Here is a 19,829-nt window from a genome sequence, read left to right on the forward strand (position 1 = left end):
ACATTGATGAACTAAAGAACAAAAACAGTAGCTTTTTTATTAACATTCTAAGGAAAACTGTAATAAAATCCAACTCGCCGTACCTTATTCTTTGAAATATTTAGACTAAGTTTAAGTTTCGTAGTTTATCAATGTACCTATTCCATAATGTTTTCATTGAAACCAACTTGTAAAAATCTTTATCTGAAAAGGTAACACATTTTCTTCTTTGAGGATAGCTTCCGTTCTAAAGGTTCAAGGTTTGAGACCCAATGACTTGACACTTTCAGCGATGGGTGTGTTATTGAAGTAACTAACATCCAGTCACATTATTGGGTTTCACAAGTCAGAGTGCCTAATGACTTGCTTGCTACTGGTTGGCTTGCCTTCCTTATAGTCAGCAGTTCAAGACAGATGTAGCTGTGTCTTGGAGGTCTCTTTTGTGTAGGATTGAACATTTCAGATACCAGCGCCCTCTGTGTGACGAGTTGTGTTGAAAATCATCTAGCAAGTATCAGTGTTTACCAACAATACATAACATGTTTTAGTGCGAGTTAAGACAATAACTACACCAAACACAACGGTTATCATAAAGGTATATTTATTATATTATATTATTATTTATTATATTCAAATATATAACGGAATATAATTTTATTACAATGTTTCGGCATGTGTAGTAACAACTGTTTATGTGATACGAACCATAAGGAACGAAAATAAACAGATAAGTCAAACGGTTTTAATTTAAATCTTAACAGTCACGTGAACCACCCAGTTCTCGCTACCTTTAGAAAATACAATATTACACTCATGTTAACTCCCAGGTCAGGCCTTCTGGATCGTTTTTACACTTATGTTAACTCCTAGGTCAGATCTTCTGGACCGTTTTTACTATAATGTTAACTCCTAGGTCAGATCTTCTGGACTATATTTACTATAATGTTAACTCCTAGATCAGATCTTCTGATGTGTATTTACTATCACGTTAACTCCTAGGTCAGATTTTCTGGACTGTATTTACTATCACGTTAACTCCTAGGTCAGATCTTCTGGACTGTATTTACTATCACGTTACCTCCTAGGTCAGATCTTCTGGACTGTATTTATTATAATGTTAACTCCTAGGTCAGATCTTCTGGACTGTATTTACTATAATGTTAACTCCTAGGTCAGATCTTCTGGATTGTATATACAATAATGTTAACTCCTAGGTCAGATCTTCTGGACTGTATTTACTATCACGTTACCTCCTAGGTCAGATCTTTTGGACTCTATTTATTATCATGTTAACTCCTAGGTCAGATCTTCTGTCACTTTATTTCTAAAAATCATATTCGTCATAATTTTGTCTCTCCACACTGAAGGTATTACAGAGTTAAAATGTTAAACACAGTAGTAAACACGTACACAAGGTTGAACTACACTTCGCTGAGAACAGTTGACGGTAACGGTAAGTTTGTTATCCTGAGTTTTTTTTTTATCAGGGTTTGACTGTATGATAGGAGTAACGTTAACAGTATCGTAGCTGTGTAAACATTAATAATTCCTATGTGGTAACATTTAGGATGAACATGGATTCCGATTCTATACACAACTCGGTCATTATTACGAAAGTCGCTCTATTTTTATCACAGAAAGTGTTCATCAGAATAGACCACCTTCATCCTTAAGGCCAGCCAAAGTTTTTCCCGGTTAGTTGATAAAATTTCAAGTTAAAAGGTCGGAAAAAATTCCGTAGCCTGTCTAAGGAAGCAGGGTTAATTTTCGGGTGAATTCGCCCTTTCGTTTTATCTAGACAGTGAGATTTTGTTCGACTTTTACGAATACAGGGAAAGCCTTTAGTCTCGTTAAAATAGAAATATGTCTCGTCTACCAGCCGTGGCAGTCCCAGAAAATCCTGTACTTTAGTCATTTCCTCTACTGGGTCTGAGATTAAAGTCTCTCCACTAACAATGTGTATCTGAGAAGCTGGGAAAAACCGAAGCCATCTTTCCAAGTGTTTGGCATACAGACCAATTCTGACGGCGCTCCACGAAGTGTCCACCAAACCGGTGGTCATGTTTAAAAAAGCCATTTCTTCGAATGTCTTGGCTTCATGTTGTTTGCTAACGCCCTGCGTGTAGTCAGAAATAGCTCTTGTTACAGGGTCTCTCACAGAAACAATTAGTTTCATGAAACGTGACAAATTATAAACAAGTGCTGGCACTTCAGGTGTGACATAATAACTCGGAGTCTTCTCGATTGTTATCTGGTCTTTCTTAGTACGTGGCATCTGTCTCCTAGGGTTAAAAACATAAAATATCTAAAATCAATTAAACTAGAAAAGATAGAATAATTATAAAGATTTGGTAAATAAATAGTATAGATAGAAAATAACTAGGAGAACAGTTAATTAATACTTATTTCTGTACTGATCATTCTACTCTTGGAAGGTACATAGCTTACAACAACCTTGTCAGGATATTTAATTGAGCAATCAAACACACGATAACAACTTCAATCAAACACAGGCACACACATAGAATCAGGTTTAGCCTACTTACTCAACGACTTCTAGTATTATGTATTAAATAGCAATCGGGACTTAAGAAAACAAACAAACACAACTTTACTCAGGAAATGAAGAAAAAAAAAACACAGTTACCATAGCTGTGTTATTTATCATTATTACAACACTGCTTTACTCAGAAAATGAAGACGACAAACACAGTTACCATAGCTGTGTTATTTATCATTATTACAACACTGCTTTACTCAGAAAATGAAGACGACAAACACAGTTACCATAGCTGTGTTATTTATCATTATTACAACACTGCTTTACTCAGAAAATGAAGACGACAAACACAGTTACCATAGCTGTGTTATTTATCATTATTACAACACTGCTTTACTCAGAAAATGAAGACGACAAATACAGTTACCATAGCTGTGTTATTTATCATTATTACAACACTGCTTTACTTAGAAAATGAAGACGACAAATACAGTTACCATAGCTGTGTTATTTATCATTATTACAACACTGCTTTACTCAGAAAATGAAGACGACAAATACAGTTACCATAGCTGTGTTATTTATCATTATCACAACACTGCTTTACTCAGAAAATGAAGACGACAAACACAGTTACCATAGCTGTGTTATTTATCATTGTTACAACACCGCTTTACTCAGGAAATGAGGAAGACAAACACAGTTACCATAGCTGTGTTTTTTATCATTATTACAACACTGCTTTACTCAGGAAATAAAGACGACAAACACAATTACCATAGCTGTGTTATTTATCATTATTACAACACTGCTTTACTCAGAAAATGAAGACGACAAACACAGTTACCATAGCTGTGTTATTTATCATGTTACAACACTGCTTTACTCAGAAAATGAGACGACAAACACAGTTACCATAGCTGTGTTATTTATCATTATTACAACACTGCTTTACTCAGAAAATGAGACGACAAACACAATTACCATAGCTGTGTTATTTATCATTATTACAACACTGCTTTACTCAGAAAATGAGACGACAAACACAGTTACCATAGCTGTGTTATTTATCATTATTACAACACTGCTTTACTCAAAAAATGAAGACGACAAACATAATTACCATAGCTGTGTTATTTATCATTATTACAACACTGCTTTACTCAGAAAATGAAGACGACAAACACAGTTACCATAGCTGTGTTATTTATCATTATTACAACACTGCTTTACTCAGAAAATGAAGACGACAAACACAGTTACCATAGCTGTGTTATTTATCATTGTTACAACACCGCTTTACTCAGGAAATGAGGAAGACAAACACAGTTACTATAGCTGTGTTATTTATCAGTGTTACAACACCGCTTTACTCAGGAAATGAGGAAGACAAACACAGTTACTATAGCTGTGTTATTTATCATTCTTACAACACTGCTTTACTCAGGAAATGAAGACGACAAACACAGTTACCATAACTGTGTTATTTATCATTATTACAACACTGCTTTACTCAGAAAATGAAGACGACAAACACAGTTACCATAGCTGTGTTATTTATCATTGTTACAACACCGCTTTACTCAGGAAATAAAGACGACAAACACAATTACCATAGCTGTGTTATTTATCATTATTACAACACTGCTTTACTCAGAAAATGAAGACGACAAATACAGTTACCATAGCTGTGTTATTTATCATTATTACAACACTGCTTTACTCAGAAAATGAAGACGACAAACACAGTTACCATAGCTGTGTTATTTATCATTGTTACAACACCGCTTTACTCAGGAAATGAGGAAGACAAACACAGTTACCATAGCTATGTTATTTATCATTGTTACAACACTGCTTTACTCAGAAAATGAAGACGACAAATACAGTTATTATAGCTGTATTATTTATCATTGTTACACTGTATACTTGAATATTTGCAGAGTATAGCTGATGTGATATAAACCACCAGGTCCTTTTAGAGTGATGTTAGATGCTTCTAACTAATGTGGAATAGACCAACAGTACGTCTAGCTGATGGAAATAAATTAACAGGTTCTTCTGGCTAATGTGAAATAGACCAAAATGTGTTTCTATAAATGTGAAAGAAACCAACAGATGATTTTGTCTAATGTGAAATAAACCAGCTCGTGCTTCTAGCTACTGTGATATAAACCACCAGGTGCTTCTAACTAATGTGGAATAAACCAACAGTACGTCTAGCTCATGTGAAATAAATCAACAGGTTCTTCTAGCTAAAGTGAAATATCTCAGGTGTATTACAGTAAATTCTCGTAAAATATAATTAAATAGTTCGAATAGATAAATAGGTATACCAAATATATGTTCTTATGAACAATAGAGAACAATCAACAGACACGTTTAAACAATAGTAGAAAACACCAATACTTACTTACAGGAACAGGTAAGTTTCAACAATAGTACAGAGCACGAATACTTACCGACAAAAACAAGTAAGTTTCAACAATAATAGAAAACGCCAATACTCACCGACAAGAACAAGTAAGTCACAACAATATTAGGAAACTCTCTTACAGACAGGAACAAGTAAGTAACAGCAATGCTAGAGAAACATTAACAAATAATGACAGAAGCAGACAACTCTCAGAGTTTACCATAAAAACGTTTACCAAACATCAACATTCAGCAAAATAATTTTGAAAATCTGTTGGGCAAAAACAAACAGTAATTAATATTTTTTCACACCTAATCAAATATCGATAATCATAAAACGAATAATAACTGAAACGTTGATTAAAAGTACTAATACACATATTGCACCAATGCATCAGTAATCCAGCATCAGGTACGTTATTCGACAATAACCAGCTTCTTTTCACTAGCTACCAGTCATCTGGTCATGTTTCAAAACACTGGTTGACATTCTGTTTAATCCAGAGGTATGATTATACATCTAAATATCATACTTTACACAAGTTTGTTCCTTATGAGCTACAAAACAACACAAGTGGAGTGTACAAGGTTAACCAAGGTGGAGATATAACACACGGCTCGTGACAAGTGAGAGTACAGGTAGCAGTGTGAAAAACTCAGTTTCTCTACATCATAGAGGATAGAAGGAAACCACATTTTTTAAACAATAATTGGTTGTATTCACACTACAAGCAGAACATTTCTAAAGAACTTTTAACATAATTATCTCTATCACTGGGTTATTTCCTTAGCAAGACCCTGAAACCTCAGTGTCCTAAAGAACTTTTAACATAATTATCTCTATCACTGGGTTATTTCCTTAGTAAGACCATGAAACCTCAGTGTCCTAAAGAACTTTTAACATAATTATCTTTATCACTGGGTTATTTCCTTAGTAAGACCATGAAACCTCAGTGTCCTAAAGAACTTTTAACATAATTATCTCTATCACTGGGTTATTTCCTTAGTAAGACCATGAAACCTCAGTGTCTTAAAGAACTTTTAACATAATTATCCCTATCACTGGGTTATTTCCTTAGTAAGACCATGAAACCTCAGTGTCCTAAAGAACTTTTAACATAATTATCTCTATCACTGGGTTATTTCCTTAGTAAGACCATGAAACCTCAGTGTCCTAAAAAACATTTCATACATTATTTCATTTTCGTTTCAAAACCTCCTTTGTTAACGTAATATTTCTACGGTGTGTGAATAATTCCTTACTTAAGATGGCTGGATACTGTAGTACTTTAGATGCGTGGATACTATAGTACATTATATGGGTAGATACTGTCCTACTTTAGATGGGTTAACACTGTAGTACATTATATGGGTAGATACTGTCCTACTTTAGATGGGTAGATACTGTCATACTTTAGACGGATGGATACTGTAGTATTTTAGATGAGTAGTTAAGGTCATACTTTAGACGGATGGATACTGTAGTACTTAAGATGGGTTGATACTGTTGTACTTTAGATGGGTAGATAAGGTCATACTTTAGATGGATGGGTACTGTTGTACTTTAGATGGGTAGTTAAGGTCATACTTTAGATGGGTGGATGCTGCAGTACATTAGATAAGTGGATATTGTCATATATTAGGTGAGTAGATACTGTCATACTTTAGATGGAGGGGTACTGTAGTTCTTTAGATGGGTTGATACTGTAGAACTTTATATGAGTAGATACTGTTGTACTTTAGACGGGTGGATACTGTAGTACATTACATGGGTTGATACTGTACTACATTATATGGATGGACATTGTAGTACTTTGGATGGGTGGATACTGTCATACATTAGATGGGTTGATACTGTGGTACGTTATATGGATGGATACTGTAGTACTTTGGATGGGTGGACACTGCAGTACATTAGATAAGTTGATACCGTAATACTTTAGACGGGTTGTACTGTAGTACTTTGGATGGGTGGACACTGCAGTACATTAGATAAGTTGATACCGTAATACTTTAGATGGGTTGTACTGTAGTACTATGGATGGGTGGACACTGCAGTACATTAGATAAGTTGATACCGTAACACTTTAGATGGGTTGTACTGTAGTACTTTGGATGGGTGGACACTGCAGTACATTAGATAAGTTGATACCGTAATACTTTAGATGGGTTGTACTGTAGCACTTTGGATGGGTGGATACTGCAGTACATTAGATAAGTTGATACCGTAATACTTTAGATGGGTTGTACTGTAGTACTTTGGATGGGTGGATACTGCAGTACATCAGATAAGTTGGTACCGTAATACTTTAGATGGGTTGTACTGTAGTACTTTGGATGGGTGGATACTGCAGTACATTAGATGGGTGGACACTATCGTGATTTTACTGAACCTTTAATTATTATTTAATCTTGTTTTGTTTTGTTTTTTAAGTAAAGCCGTGTCGGTCTGTTTACTAGGTCAACAGCGTGGAATAAAACCACGGGGTCTCGTGTTCCAAGTCCCCAGACTTACTGTTGTACCACCGAGAGACTTGTTAGTTTTAAATCCAGGGTTGTGATACTGCAGTACAAGTACAGATATACTCAGTAACAGTTTATAATATATGTCAATACAGCATCCCAGAGATTTAATGGCGAAGAAACTTTAAACTGGAAGAACCATTGCACGTTTCTTATAGCAATATACATATATGTGTATGTCTGTTTTCTAACTGGCATGAATGTATACACAACTTGGACCAACTTTAAGCAGCGATATACGTGTTGTGTGGCTTCTCAACCCGTATCAGGTAGGTGAGTAGTGTTTAACTGTGTACAACATGCAGGGACGTATAAAAGTAAGTGAAGTTTAGGCAGTATCTAATGCAGCTTAGAGAAATAGACAGATTTTTTGTTTGCTCCATAACTGACCGTTCTGTGGTATTGGGAAATCGAAAATGCAAAAACTAAATAAAAACGTTCTTAGGTCAAGCGAATATACTGTAGAGACGTGACAAACGTTCGTCTGTTTGGAAAAGAAAAGAAAATACTGAGTGAGTTACGCCTACTTTGAAAAATTCTAATGGAATGTTAGATTATGAGTGGGATCTATATGGGTGGGTTCTAAATCCCCATGAACGTCAAGAGATAGACTATAGAGATGAGAATAGAAAGGTTTGGACAGTGCATTTATTTCTAATACGATAACAATAATAAAATGTTACACCTTCCATGCACAGCCTAGCGGTTAACGTTACGTACTGTATAATTATAGTTTTTTGGTATTAACCCCATTATGGTTTTTTTATCGCCATGTCGATACATGGGTATGTTATAAAAGTGACCGTCAAATCCCTGAAGAGGTGGTAGCGAGTGGCATTGCTTTCCCTCTAGTCTATTACTTCAAATGTAAAGACATAAATAGCCGTTTACTAACTTTAAAAGACATACAAAAATATTTCCCCAAAATCTCTTCATTGTACTTTCTTAAACTTACTTATAGATGGCGCTACTATTGAGTGCATTTTCTGCTATCCTTTTAATTGCTTTATTGTTTTATTAACTCGCAACGAAAGCAAGAGTGGTCGGATTTTAAACCACTAGGGTTTGATAACAACACTTTTGTCTGGTTTTCCTGTTTTTCAGTAATAAACTTATATTTATTTAAAATCAAAATATCATGTCGTCTTTGTCACTGACTGTTTTTCTGTAATGATTTAATTGCTATGTCAATGGTAGAGATGAGTTCGTTTTTCTTTGTCATTTTAATTACAAAAGCTATATAAGAGAAGAATACAGACTAATGATAACACTATGTAACAACATGTTTACTTGTTCTTGTTCCTGGGTAGAAATTATTATTTCTCAACTGCTTTTGCCTAAAGTAAATGGAAAAGACCTATTTTTCTCTTTAAACTTTGCTTTTGTGACCTGGGAGCGTATAACGAAAACATGATGGGAGACTATATTTGAAAGCTGATACGTGAAAGTGATTTACATTACAGTCACAAATCTCGAAAAACTACTCACTTCTAAACATTTTGGTATAACCTTAGTATAAATACATGTAAATCTTGATTCATATGTTGTTTTATTCAGACCTTATGTAAATGAAAATGTGAAAATTTGCCCGTTTTTACATAGAAAATAGGTTTAATTTCTAAATTTCATTATCAGGTCACAAAAGTAAAGTTTGAAGGGAATAATTGCCACTTTCTGTACTTTTACAACATAAGTAATTATGTGTGTGTGTTTTTCTTATAGCAAAGCCACATCGGGCTATCTGCTCAGCCCACCGAGGGGAATCAAACCGCTGATTTTAGCGTTGTAAATCCGGAGACATACCGCTGTACTAGGTAATTGCCATAAGCAATTAAGGAATAACACATACTATCCAGAAACAAAATTTGTGTTACATAGTGTAATTGCACTGAGAAAGCATGTTTTAAAAGAAATCACTCTTTATTGTGGTGATACAACAAGAAACGATTACATTTTTTTATATAGGATAATGTCAAATTTCATCTTCTAAAACTCAGAAAATCCTTCTCAGATCCAGAATGATCAAGATCCGGATTTTTTTCTCTAGTGCGGTGAGCAGTTTTCACCTGAAATGTGGTACTTTACAGAGTTATTTACCAAAATTCACCTCATTTCTCATCATAAGACTACTTCAGATTGATCCAGAATGCAAATCCGAATTCGAATCCGGACCAAGTTTGCGCGAAATTCAAAACAAAACAAACCATATTTGGAAAGTACAGTTCTACGCTGACTTTCTATCTTGTGTATAAGTTTTGTGTTTCCTCCCAGCAGCACAGCACTGAAAACAGGGTTTCGATACCGATGGTGGGCAGAGCACAAATATCCTATTGTGCAGTTTTGTGCTTAATTCTAAACAAACAAGTCTTGTGTACACCGATCTATCGATTTTACGGGTCCGAGTCCGGGAATACACAAATGGACCCGATTGGAATAGCCTGGTTTATTTACCTCCGGGTGAGAAAGTAATTAGGGGCTCAATCCTGTGGTGGATGCAACGCTTAACTCATTTTGCAGCTTCCTGCTTTTGTTCTTGGCGGTTCCGACAAGATCACGTGGTTGAAATACCTCTGTGTAATTAGCCCCACGCGTCGACACCGTCCTTGAAATGATAAGCTTAGAAAATGGAGTGGGTGGTGGACGGGTGGGAATGAAAAATGACAGATTAGGCATCTTGTCATATTCTTGAACAAGGACTCTGACGTCTTGTTCTGACTAGAGCACGAAATAAAGAGATGTAAACTGACAAAGTTACTGATAACCGTTGTGTTTAGGACCGGGAATGTTTATTTTCACACTGTTTGTAGATCACTTCTGTCTCATTACATAAGAAACTAAAAACATGGAACAACTGTTTTCCTACATCCAGTTATACGTCCAATTATAATAGTAATACACACACAAAAAAAAACGACAACAAAAATACTATTTATGAATTTCAATAATTCGATTTCAAGACAAATGATGCGAAAACAACAGGAAATAAATAGTGTACTAAGTGTCATATTAATCTTTTTCCAAGAGTAGTAACGGATTCAGCAAAGTTGTACCCTGTTTGTTGTTATTAAGTCCAAACTTACACGATGGGCTAGCTATACTGTGTCCACCGTAAGTATCGCAATCTTATACACTATAAACCTTCCGACGTCACCGGGGTTGGAAAGTGTAGATATAACCTATAAATTCGAATTCTTTCAAGTAAATTGAATATTTGTTCTCCCATTGTCTCGACAGTAAGCTAACATCTGAGGTTCGGTCCTGGTGTGGGACAGAGAACTACTCGCTGTGTGACGTTACAATAAAAACAAAACACATGATTTCAAAGTACAATGTTTAAAGTAGTAGCGTTATTTTAATTGCCTTATTTGTAGATGACTGAGTTTGAAATCATTAAAAGATCAAAATTTAAATTAATAATTTCAAGATTTGTTTCTTAGATTGTGTCTTGGTACAGAATAGGCACTCAACTCGTAATCCGAGAGTCGCGGGTTCGAATCTCTGTCACACCAAATATGCTCACCCTTTCAGCCGTTGGGAGCGTTCCAATCAATCCCACTATTCGTTGGTAAAAGAGTAGTTCAAGAGTTGGCGCTCGGTGGTGATGACTAGCTGTCTTCCCTCTAGTCTTACACTGCTAAATTAGGGACCGCTAGCGCAGTTAACCCTCGTGTAGCTTTGCGCGGAATTCGAAAAACAAACAAAAGCAATGGTACAGAATAAACGTCTGATAAATGGAAAGAAAATTTTTGTCAGAGTTTTGTGAGAGATTTGTTCAAAGCCCCATAAAAATAACTTGTGCTACCCGTCAACAAAGGCAGGCAGTTAAGAGCATCCGCCGCTATCTCTGGTGTTCTTTAATTAAACAGTGGAATTTAATGGTCACTCTCATAATGCACTCAAGACCTCAAAATGAGGACCGTTATTTTACGACAACTGGACGCGAAGCTTGTATCGATAAAATAGATCGTGATTGTGTAAAAACAGAATAGAATGGTTTGTTTTAAGAAATGCATATTTTTAAATCGAGTTCAGTATATTAAAACCTGTTTCGTACAATAGCTTTATTATTCCTAAAACAAAGTCAAAATAAATAAAAATGTACATTTACAATTTGCTTGTTTCATACGCTGGACTCAAGGTAAGACAGCTGTTAAACAGACGAAGTACCAAAACACAACATTGAGTGGTATTTCTTGAACGTGGAACTTGTGTAAATGAACGTAATATACTCTGACTTTATCAAAATGAACGTAGAGATTCATGATTGTCTTTGCTATTTTCAATGGATTTTTGTTATTTTAAATCGAAGTCACATGCGGCACCTGCTACGTCCACTAAGGAAATCGAATCTTACGCTTTTCAGTTTGTAATTGTATCGAACAAGGAAAGATACTTGAAAAATTGTCTACTAAATGTTTCCATACTTGGTAACAATTAAAATCGCTGTTATTCAAATGGTATACAAATTGTGTAGTGTAGTTGATTCAATATTACTGTTGCAGGGAATTATACTCTAGTGGAGGTGTGAGAAAATAGCTATTATCACGGTTACGGTTATCTGTTGTGTCTACCGCAGGGAATCGAACCCCGAATATTTGCGCTGTAAGTCGGTAAACTTGGCACTGTCCCGTAGATCTAAACAAGTCACCTACTTAGGGTGAAACCCAACGTTAACTTGTTTTCAGTAATGGCTACAGCTACTTTTTCTCATATTATTGTTTATAAAGATTAGAATATACTAAGAGACATTTTCGGCAGTAATCCCAATAACATCTAAGATGTATATTAGATTTTGTTAAATACTTATGTAGTACAGTGGCTCTCAAACTTGGAGGTGGTATATCCTGGAAGTCTTTAAGAGGGTTCAGAAAAGTAGAGCTTAACAGAAGAATAATTTAACACGATGAATAAAGTGACAACACAGATATCCAACCACAAAAGTAACAATTAAACACGTGTGACGTATACATCTGTTTACTTCGTGATTTTTGTTCTTGTTTTCAGGTTTAACATTTGCTTTCATTCCATTAAACGGTAAATATGAAATGTCAAAAGTACTTAAGGTGTGAGCGAAGGTGTTCCCGATTGTTAGTTTATATGTGAGACCCTAAATGGCCCAAATTATCGCACGTGTGGTGTACGCCTTTCTCCCCACGCCCTTTGGTTGAGCAATAAATCTGCGGGTTTACGACTCGAAAATCCCGGTTCGTTACCCGCGTTAAGCCTAGCACAGATAGCCAGCCCATTGTGTAGCTCTGCATCAAATAACCAATAACAATCTCCTAGTTTAAGGTTTAAGACACATCGATACTGACAATCAGCGAGTAGAAAGTGTTACAGAGAAGCAGGTACGTAGTGTGTATGTGTGTTTTTCTTATAGAAAAGCCACATCAGGCTATCTACTGAACCCACCAAAGGGAAGCAAACTCCTGAGCTTAGCATTGTAAATCCGGAAACATACCGTTGTACTAGTGGGGAGCGGTACGTTGTGAGTGAGCTCAAGTAACACGTTGTGTTAAAACCGAGAGTAAAATTTAAAATAAAAAACACCCAATTTTCAAAAAAGGGAAAGTTCATTGTTGTAAAACAATTAAGCCTAAAAATACAGTCATATACAACTCAGGATTTGGAAATAAAATAAGCCACTGAAAAAAAAAAGTATTTGTTTACAGCACAGAACTACTAAATAAACTTTTCTGCATCGAAATTCGAATTTTAGCGTTATGAGCCCTTAGGCTTAGTGTTTAGTCAACAGAGAGCCCATAAAAATAGTAATTCCAGAAAGTGTTTTATATGTAAAGATGCTCAAAACAATAATTAATATAATTTTTCAAGTTATTTCAAAAGCGCTTTTATAAATCGAGTAAACGTATAGTATTAACATGTTAAGATATTTAGTAAATAATTAAAACCCAACATTTACTTTTTACATAATTTTAAATTAAGTGTGATGTGTCAATAAGGGAGTGGGTAAAGTGTCCAATTTTAGCATGTCCCGTTTGTGATTCCGATGGTTCGGGTTTTAGTTCAAATGCCACCAAAATAAAAATGTATTTCAGAACTTTCTGAGATATATTTTTATTTCAAGTGGGTTTCTTGTGATCGAGAGTCGCCAAAATAAGTTTCGCACTTTAGCCTGTGAATGTGTTACAAGAGAGACAATCAGACTCCACTGTTGGATTACATTAGCCTGTGGCGCTATTTATCAGCTGTAATTTCCTGTAGCAGTTCAAAATTAAGGACGTTTTGTGTATGGGAGGGAAGCTATGTAGGAAAGTTCTAAAGAAATTAAAAAGGTACTTATGTGACGTTGAAGATTTGTTCCAAATGAAAAGTAAACCAAAAATAAAAAAAGCAAACAACTAGCAAATCAGAAACAATTAAATCAAATAACTAGCAAATCACAAACAAGTAAATCAAATAACTAGCAAACCACAAACAAGTAAATCAAATAACTAGCAAACCATAAACATGTAAATGAAACATCTAGCAGATTACAAACAAGTAAATGAAACATCTAGCAGATTACAAACAAGTAAATCAAACAACTAGCAAATCCCAAACAAGTAAATCAAACAACTAGCAAATCACAAACAAGTAAATCAAACAACTAGCAAATCACAAACAAGTAAATCAAAATTGAAGCAGTTTTTATTATTTTTTTATTTTTGCAAAACAAGAATGTTTAAGACAATTAACTGATTAATTAATAACTTAGCAGTTCTACTTTCTAAACTTTCACACCATAATAATTGTTAATAGCGTTCCCACCAACGCTATGTTTGTTGTGTCCTAGCCAGTCTGATGAACTCCAGATTGAGTAAAACGCGTCTTCGACAATAGTGATGATAAATATAGTGTGGTTGGATTATTATTATCATATATATACAATGCGCTATTTAAATTATTAGAATTTATGAAGCCTTATATATAGAATTTGATGTTTAAAAATTTGATAGACCTAATACTTAATTCAATATCCCTCTTGGACACATCCTTTTAATCTGTGAGTATATTTATGACAAATATGTTTCTTATTTTGTATCTTCAGTTCTCATTTCAAAGCTTCGTGTAAGGCTAAACAAAAGGTATTCTGCGCACGACCGTCCCTAATTTTGAACTGGTGATTTAGAGGGAATGTAATTAGTCAACAACAACTCTTGGACAGTTCTCGTCTGATCGAATAGTGGAATTTGATTGTCACTCCTTTAGCTCACCCACAGCCTCAAAAGTGCGAAGCGCGTGTTTGCGACAACAGAAAGTTATACTCAAATTACCAGTCGAGGCACGCTAACCACTAGCCACACCTAGCCGATGTTCAGTTAAAGGGGAGTGTTTGTAGGTTTCTGAAAATATTTGTTTTTGTCGTCGATGTAGAAATACGTAAATGCAATACTGCGATGTATTAAACGTCAGTTTATGAAAGGAAACAGTGTGATTAAAACATACGTATTATAGTAAGTTAAATTTTATTTCTATTGGCAACCAAGTTGCAATTAGAAACGTTGAATTAGAAGGAATTATTTATTTGTTTCTGTGCTTGTAATGATATCCTGTTACTCTATAAATTAATAAAATAAACAGCATACACTTCCAAAAATCATAAACTGCTCTTTTGACTGGCTAAATACACCATTATTTAATATTCTTATTGGACAAAACCATCAGACTACGCCCACTTTTATAATTGTTTACAGTTTGATGGAGAAACACCTAGACCAAGCAAAACGTCTTGTAACAAGAAGAAATAGAAACAAAAATTGATAAGTTTAAAACTACTCTAGAAAATGGCTGTATCGAATTTTCTTTCTTATAAGCTGTAATAATTAAAGTTCGTTACGTCTATACCAAGGAAGTGTGACGTATTTAATATCAGTGAAAAAAAAGAGATTATAATAGCTTCCAGTCTTGCATGTTCACAAGTTTTCCACATTTCTACAAGTTAAAAATAAATTGCAAACCCATGTCTATTCTTCATAAAGAATTCCATGATTGTTATATAAAAACAAAATAATATTTATAACAAGTGAAATTTGTCTGTTAACAACATTCGGGAATCGAGCCCATGATTTTAGCGTTGTAAATAACGATGGAAAAACAATAAACAAATGTATTAATAATAACGAAAAAATAGTAAGTACACATATTAATAATAACGGAAAAATAGTAAACACACATATTAATAATAACGAAAAAATAGTAAGTACACGTATTAATAATAACGGAAAAATAGTAAACACACACATATTAATAATAACGGAGAAATAGTAAATACACACATATTAATAATAACGGAAAAATAGTAAACACACACATATTAATAATAACGGAAAAATAGTAAACACACGTATTAATAATAACGGAAAAATAGTAAACACACACATATTAATAATAACGGAAAAATAGTAAACACACGTATTAACAATAACGGAAAATAGTACACACACATATTAATATAAACGGAAAAATAGTAAACACACACATATTAATAATAACGAAAAAATAATAAACACACACATATTACTAATAACGGAAAAATAGTAAGTACACGTATTAATAATAACGGAAAAATAGTAAGTACACGTATTAATAATAACAGAAAAATAGTAAACACACACATATTAATAATAACGGAAAAATAGTAAGTACACGTATTAATAAGAACGAAAAAATAGTAAGTACACACGTATTAATAATAACGGAAAAATAGTAAGCACACTTATTAATAACAACAGGAAAATAGTAAACACACGTATTAATAACAATGGAAAAATAGTAGACACATGTATTATTAATATTGGAGAAATATTAAACACATTTATTAACATTAACTGAATATTTGTTTTGTTTGTTTGTTTTTAAGCAAAAAGCTACACAATGGGCTGCTTTACCTACCAGTTACTGCAGAAATATCAAACTTATGTGTATCAACAATAACAGAAAATAATAAACGTATGTTCTAACAATAACCACTAAATAATAAACATACGTTCTAACAATAACCAATAAATAGTAAACGTATGTTTCAACAACAACCAGAAAATAATAAATATATCTTCCAACAATAATCAGAAAATAATAAACAAAGAATCTGATATTTTTGTTAATCATTCTATTACACACACTCAAACAGTTACGAGAGAGACAACAGTTGACGCCTTACGAACATGAAATACACCAAAAAATTTACCCGGATGTCCTATAGTTTTCCAGTCGTAAAACAATGACTATTCATTAAAAACCAAATTTTGACAGGTTTTGTATTGTCATATTATCACAACCTGTTACAGCGGGAAGTGTTTTGGGTTCTCTGTGTAAATAAGCAAAAGATATTTGAAATCGGTTCACAGTTGAATTAGCTGCTCGAGGTTATGTAAACGTTCAGTGAACCGGTTCATAAGTTAGTCCAAACCGGTCTGTAGACATTGAACACCTGATAAACAGCTGCATGGTGTGATGTCATATAATATCACACAGGACCCCTCGTTGTTGCTGGCATTATATGAAAAATATTTATACCAACAGCATAGAAACCTTGAGGTTCACACTCAAGACGACACACATAATTTATAGGCTAGGCGGCGGTCTGTGTGTTTAATATTCCAACAGGTATATTTAAGTCGATAGTTTCACGAGGTGTAACACGTGAAAAGGGCAGATCACGTGAACAACCACCATGTATAATCAACTTAAACATAGGTCAGAATATCACAGACATATTGTTATTTCTACAACAGCTATTATGAACAATCAACTTAAAATTATACCATAATATCACAGACATATTGTTCTTTCGAAAACAACTATTATGTACAATCAACTTAAACATAAATCAGAATATCACACACATATTTTCTTTCTAATACAACTATTATGTACAATCAACTTAAACATATACTAAAATATCACAAACATATTGTTCTTTCTAATAAAACTATTAGGAACAATCAACTTAAAGATCTACCAGAATATCACAGACATATTTTCTTTCTAATACAACTATTATGTACAATCAACTTAAACATATACCAGAACAACACAGACATATTGTTCTTTCTAAAACAAGTTTTATGTACAATCAATTGAAACATATACCAAAATATCACAAGCATATTGTTCTTTCTAATATAACTATCAAGTATAATCCAATGATGACACTCAGTAAGGTAACTGTGTACATAATTCAGTTTCCCACAAGAACTTCCTCCTACCTGTACCACTCTAGCCCAAGATGATAATATTTGTCGAAGAAGTGAGGTTCTGGACCTGGACCACGGACATCTGGGTGAAGACGGAGATACTCAAGTAACGCCCGAGTACCCCCTTTCTTCACGCCTATGATCAACGCTTGGGGCAGTCGTTGTTTCCACTGGTTGCTGTGGCCCCGCTCGTTTGGAGCATGTGAAAGAGACCGACGTGTTTGGCGGGATGTGTAAGCCAATTCATCCGGGTAATCCGTATAGTCGTATGAGATGTCCTGTACAAGATGTCTATAATGGTATTTCTTTATGAGCCAAGGCTTTTTAGAATACTTTCTTGGAAAGGAGACATTTTTATCCAATCTCTGAATGAAAGGTGATTTTTCAGCCCGTGTCGCCGTTTCATTACTGTTAGGCAGACGTTGCTGCCATCTAGACTTACAATAGTAAGTTTCTGTATCCACCAGTAACATGCATATCACAAACAAACTTAGTCCTGCCACTAAGAAAGTCCGCCAATGGCGGCGATACACCTGTGACATTGCCGCTCTAATAATTCTAAACATCCTGTGCAGTGGATTAGAATCTTTTCATTACACGAGCTGAACTTCGACAAACAACATTTATCTGTTTGAAATCGTATCTATGTTGGATGATGTAACCTATATGTAAAAAGCATAATAATTTAATAAAATAGTACTCGTTACAAACGTCCAAGTGGACCTCAGTGGAAAATTAGTCCAGCAATATTTCAGGACTTATTATCATTGGTTCAGTCTTTGGCGAGATTTCCCGTGATCTTACCTCGAGCCAAACACGAGATATTCAGCATGCACGTACACATTCAAATTTACCCGTCATACACCACCACCTCCTGGCAGCGTCAACAGAAGTGCACTTGTGGAGGGCAACCCAAGCAAGAAACAGAACAAGAGTCAACATAACATGATTGGCTGTTGAAGTTCCCTGTTTAGTGGAAAGCAGGAAAAGCCGAATGTTGCTGCCATTAGCTACGGGTGAGTCGCTAGGAGACAGTGCTGTGGTTTCACGTGATGTGCTTCCTCGTGACGCTTAAAGTATCTATGAAGTTTTTTACTGAAGTAGTTATAGCTTCTAATAGACGTTGAATGCCCCGTGCAATGAAAAATTCAAACAGCTGTTGAGTTAAAACAAACAATCTTGTGAATGGAACAAAATAAAAAACGGTTGTAACATTCTAGATGTTATGTATTCTTTAGGTCACAGAAACAACACCTAAATCTCAATGAAGTCTGTTGGATCAACAGAATACATCAAGAAACATAAAAAACACCTAATCCTGAAGTCTGTTGGATCAACAGAATACATCAAGAAACATAAAAAACACCTAATCCTGAAGTCTGTTGGATCAACTGAGTACAACAGAAAATATAAACAACTAAATCAGCTAGGTGCATCATTTGTTAGGTTCTTACCAAAACTTTCAAATTACTTGATCATGGTATTCTCTTAGGCATATAAATGCGCGTGCTTACAAAAGTCATGCCTAACTTGAGAATATGTTATAATCCTGATACAGGCTAAAAGAAAAAAAAAATTTAACAGAATGTTAAGATCGTTTCTTTCGTACGAGGTACCAGGAGTTTGTAAAATTCTGGAGTTTACAAAAAACTTGGTGTGACCTTTACTGTTGAACTAATTTGTAAATATATTGGTAAATTTCGAATGATATCATTTGAAACACATCCATCATCACTAAATATCTTTTTATCCGTTGCAGTAGACAGATCCCAATGAAACCTTAAAGAACTGTTTTATTTGGAAAACTTATTGTTATTAAACTTCACTAAAACCAGGTGTTCTTTAGCGTGCTTCAGTTGTTTTGTATGTTTAACATCTATCACTCTTTTGCTTTCACACAAGACGTTTATAAGTTAAACGTTAATGAAGGTAACATAGATATAACAATCAGGTTTACTTAGTCACATCAGGTGAACTCCAGCACCATCGGTAGAAATCTAAACACTTATAACCTGTGGAATAAAAATCCCAAAGTCGTTAAAACAACGAGGAGGCCCAGCGTTCAGTTAACTCTCATATCACTAGTACAAACATGTAAAACATTGGCGTCACTGCCTATTTTCAAATCTGATACTTTATCTCTCTACGATTAGTTGGAGGTGTGTTTTACGGCACGGAATTCTGAATGGATTAGTTTAACTACAGACATAGAT

The 19,829-nt window shown here is 34.6% G+C and overlaps 1 protein-coding gene across 1 annotated transcript; it reads right to left on the reverse strand.

The window, feature by feature from the left end:
• Positions 1-567: 567 nt before the first annotated feature.
• LOC143255054 (heparan sulfate glucosamine 3-O-sulfotransferase 6-like) lies at positions 568-19,186 on the reverse strand. The gene is made up of 2 exons (XM_076510097.1): positions 17,629-19,186; positions 568-2,261 (listed from the first exon to the last, which is right to left on the reverse strand). The coding sequence occupies exons 1-2, from the start codon at positions 18,180-18,182 to the stop codon at positions 1,649-1,651; spliced, it is 1,167 nt and encodes a 388-aa protein (XP_076366212.1). The 5' UTR covers positions 18,183-19,186; the 3' UTR covers positions 568-1,648.
• Positions 19,187-19,829: the final 643 nt, after the last annotated feature.

This window comes from Tachypleus tridentatus, chromosome 7 (genome assembly GCF_004210375.1).
Source record: "Tachypleus tridentatus isolate NWPU-2018 chromosome 7, ASM421037v1, whole genome shotgun sequence".
Classification (NCBI taxonomy): domain Eukaryota; kingdom Metazoa; phylum Arthropoda; class Merostomata; order Xiphosura; family Limulidae; genus Tachypleus; species Tachypleus tridentatus.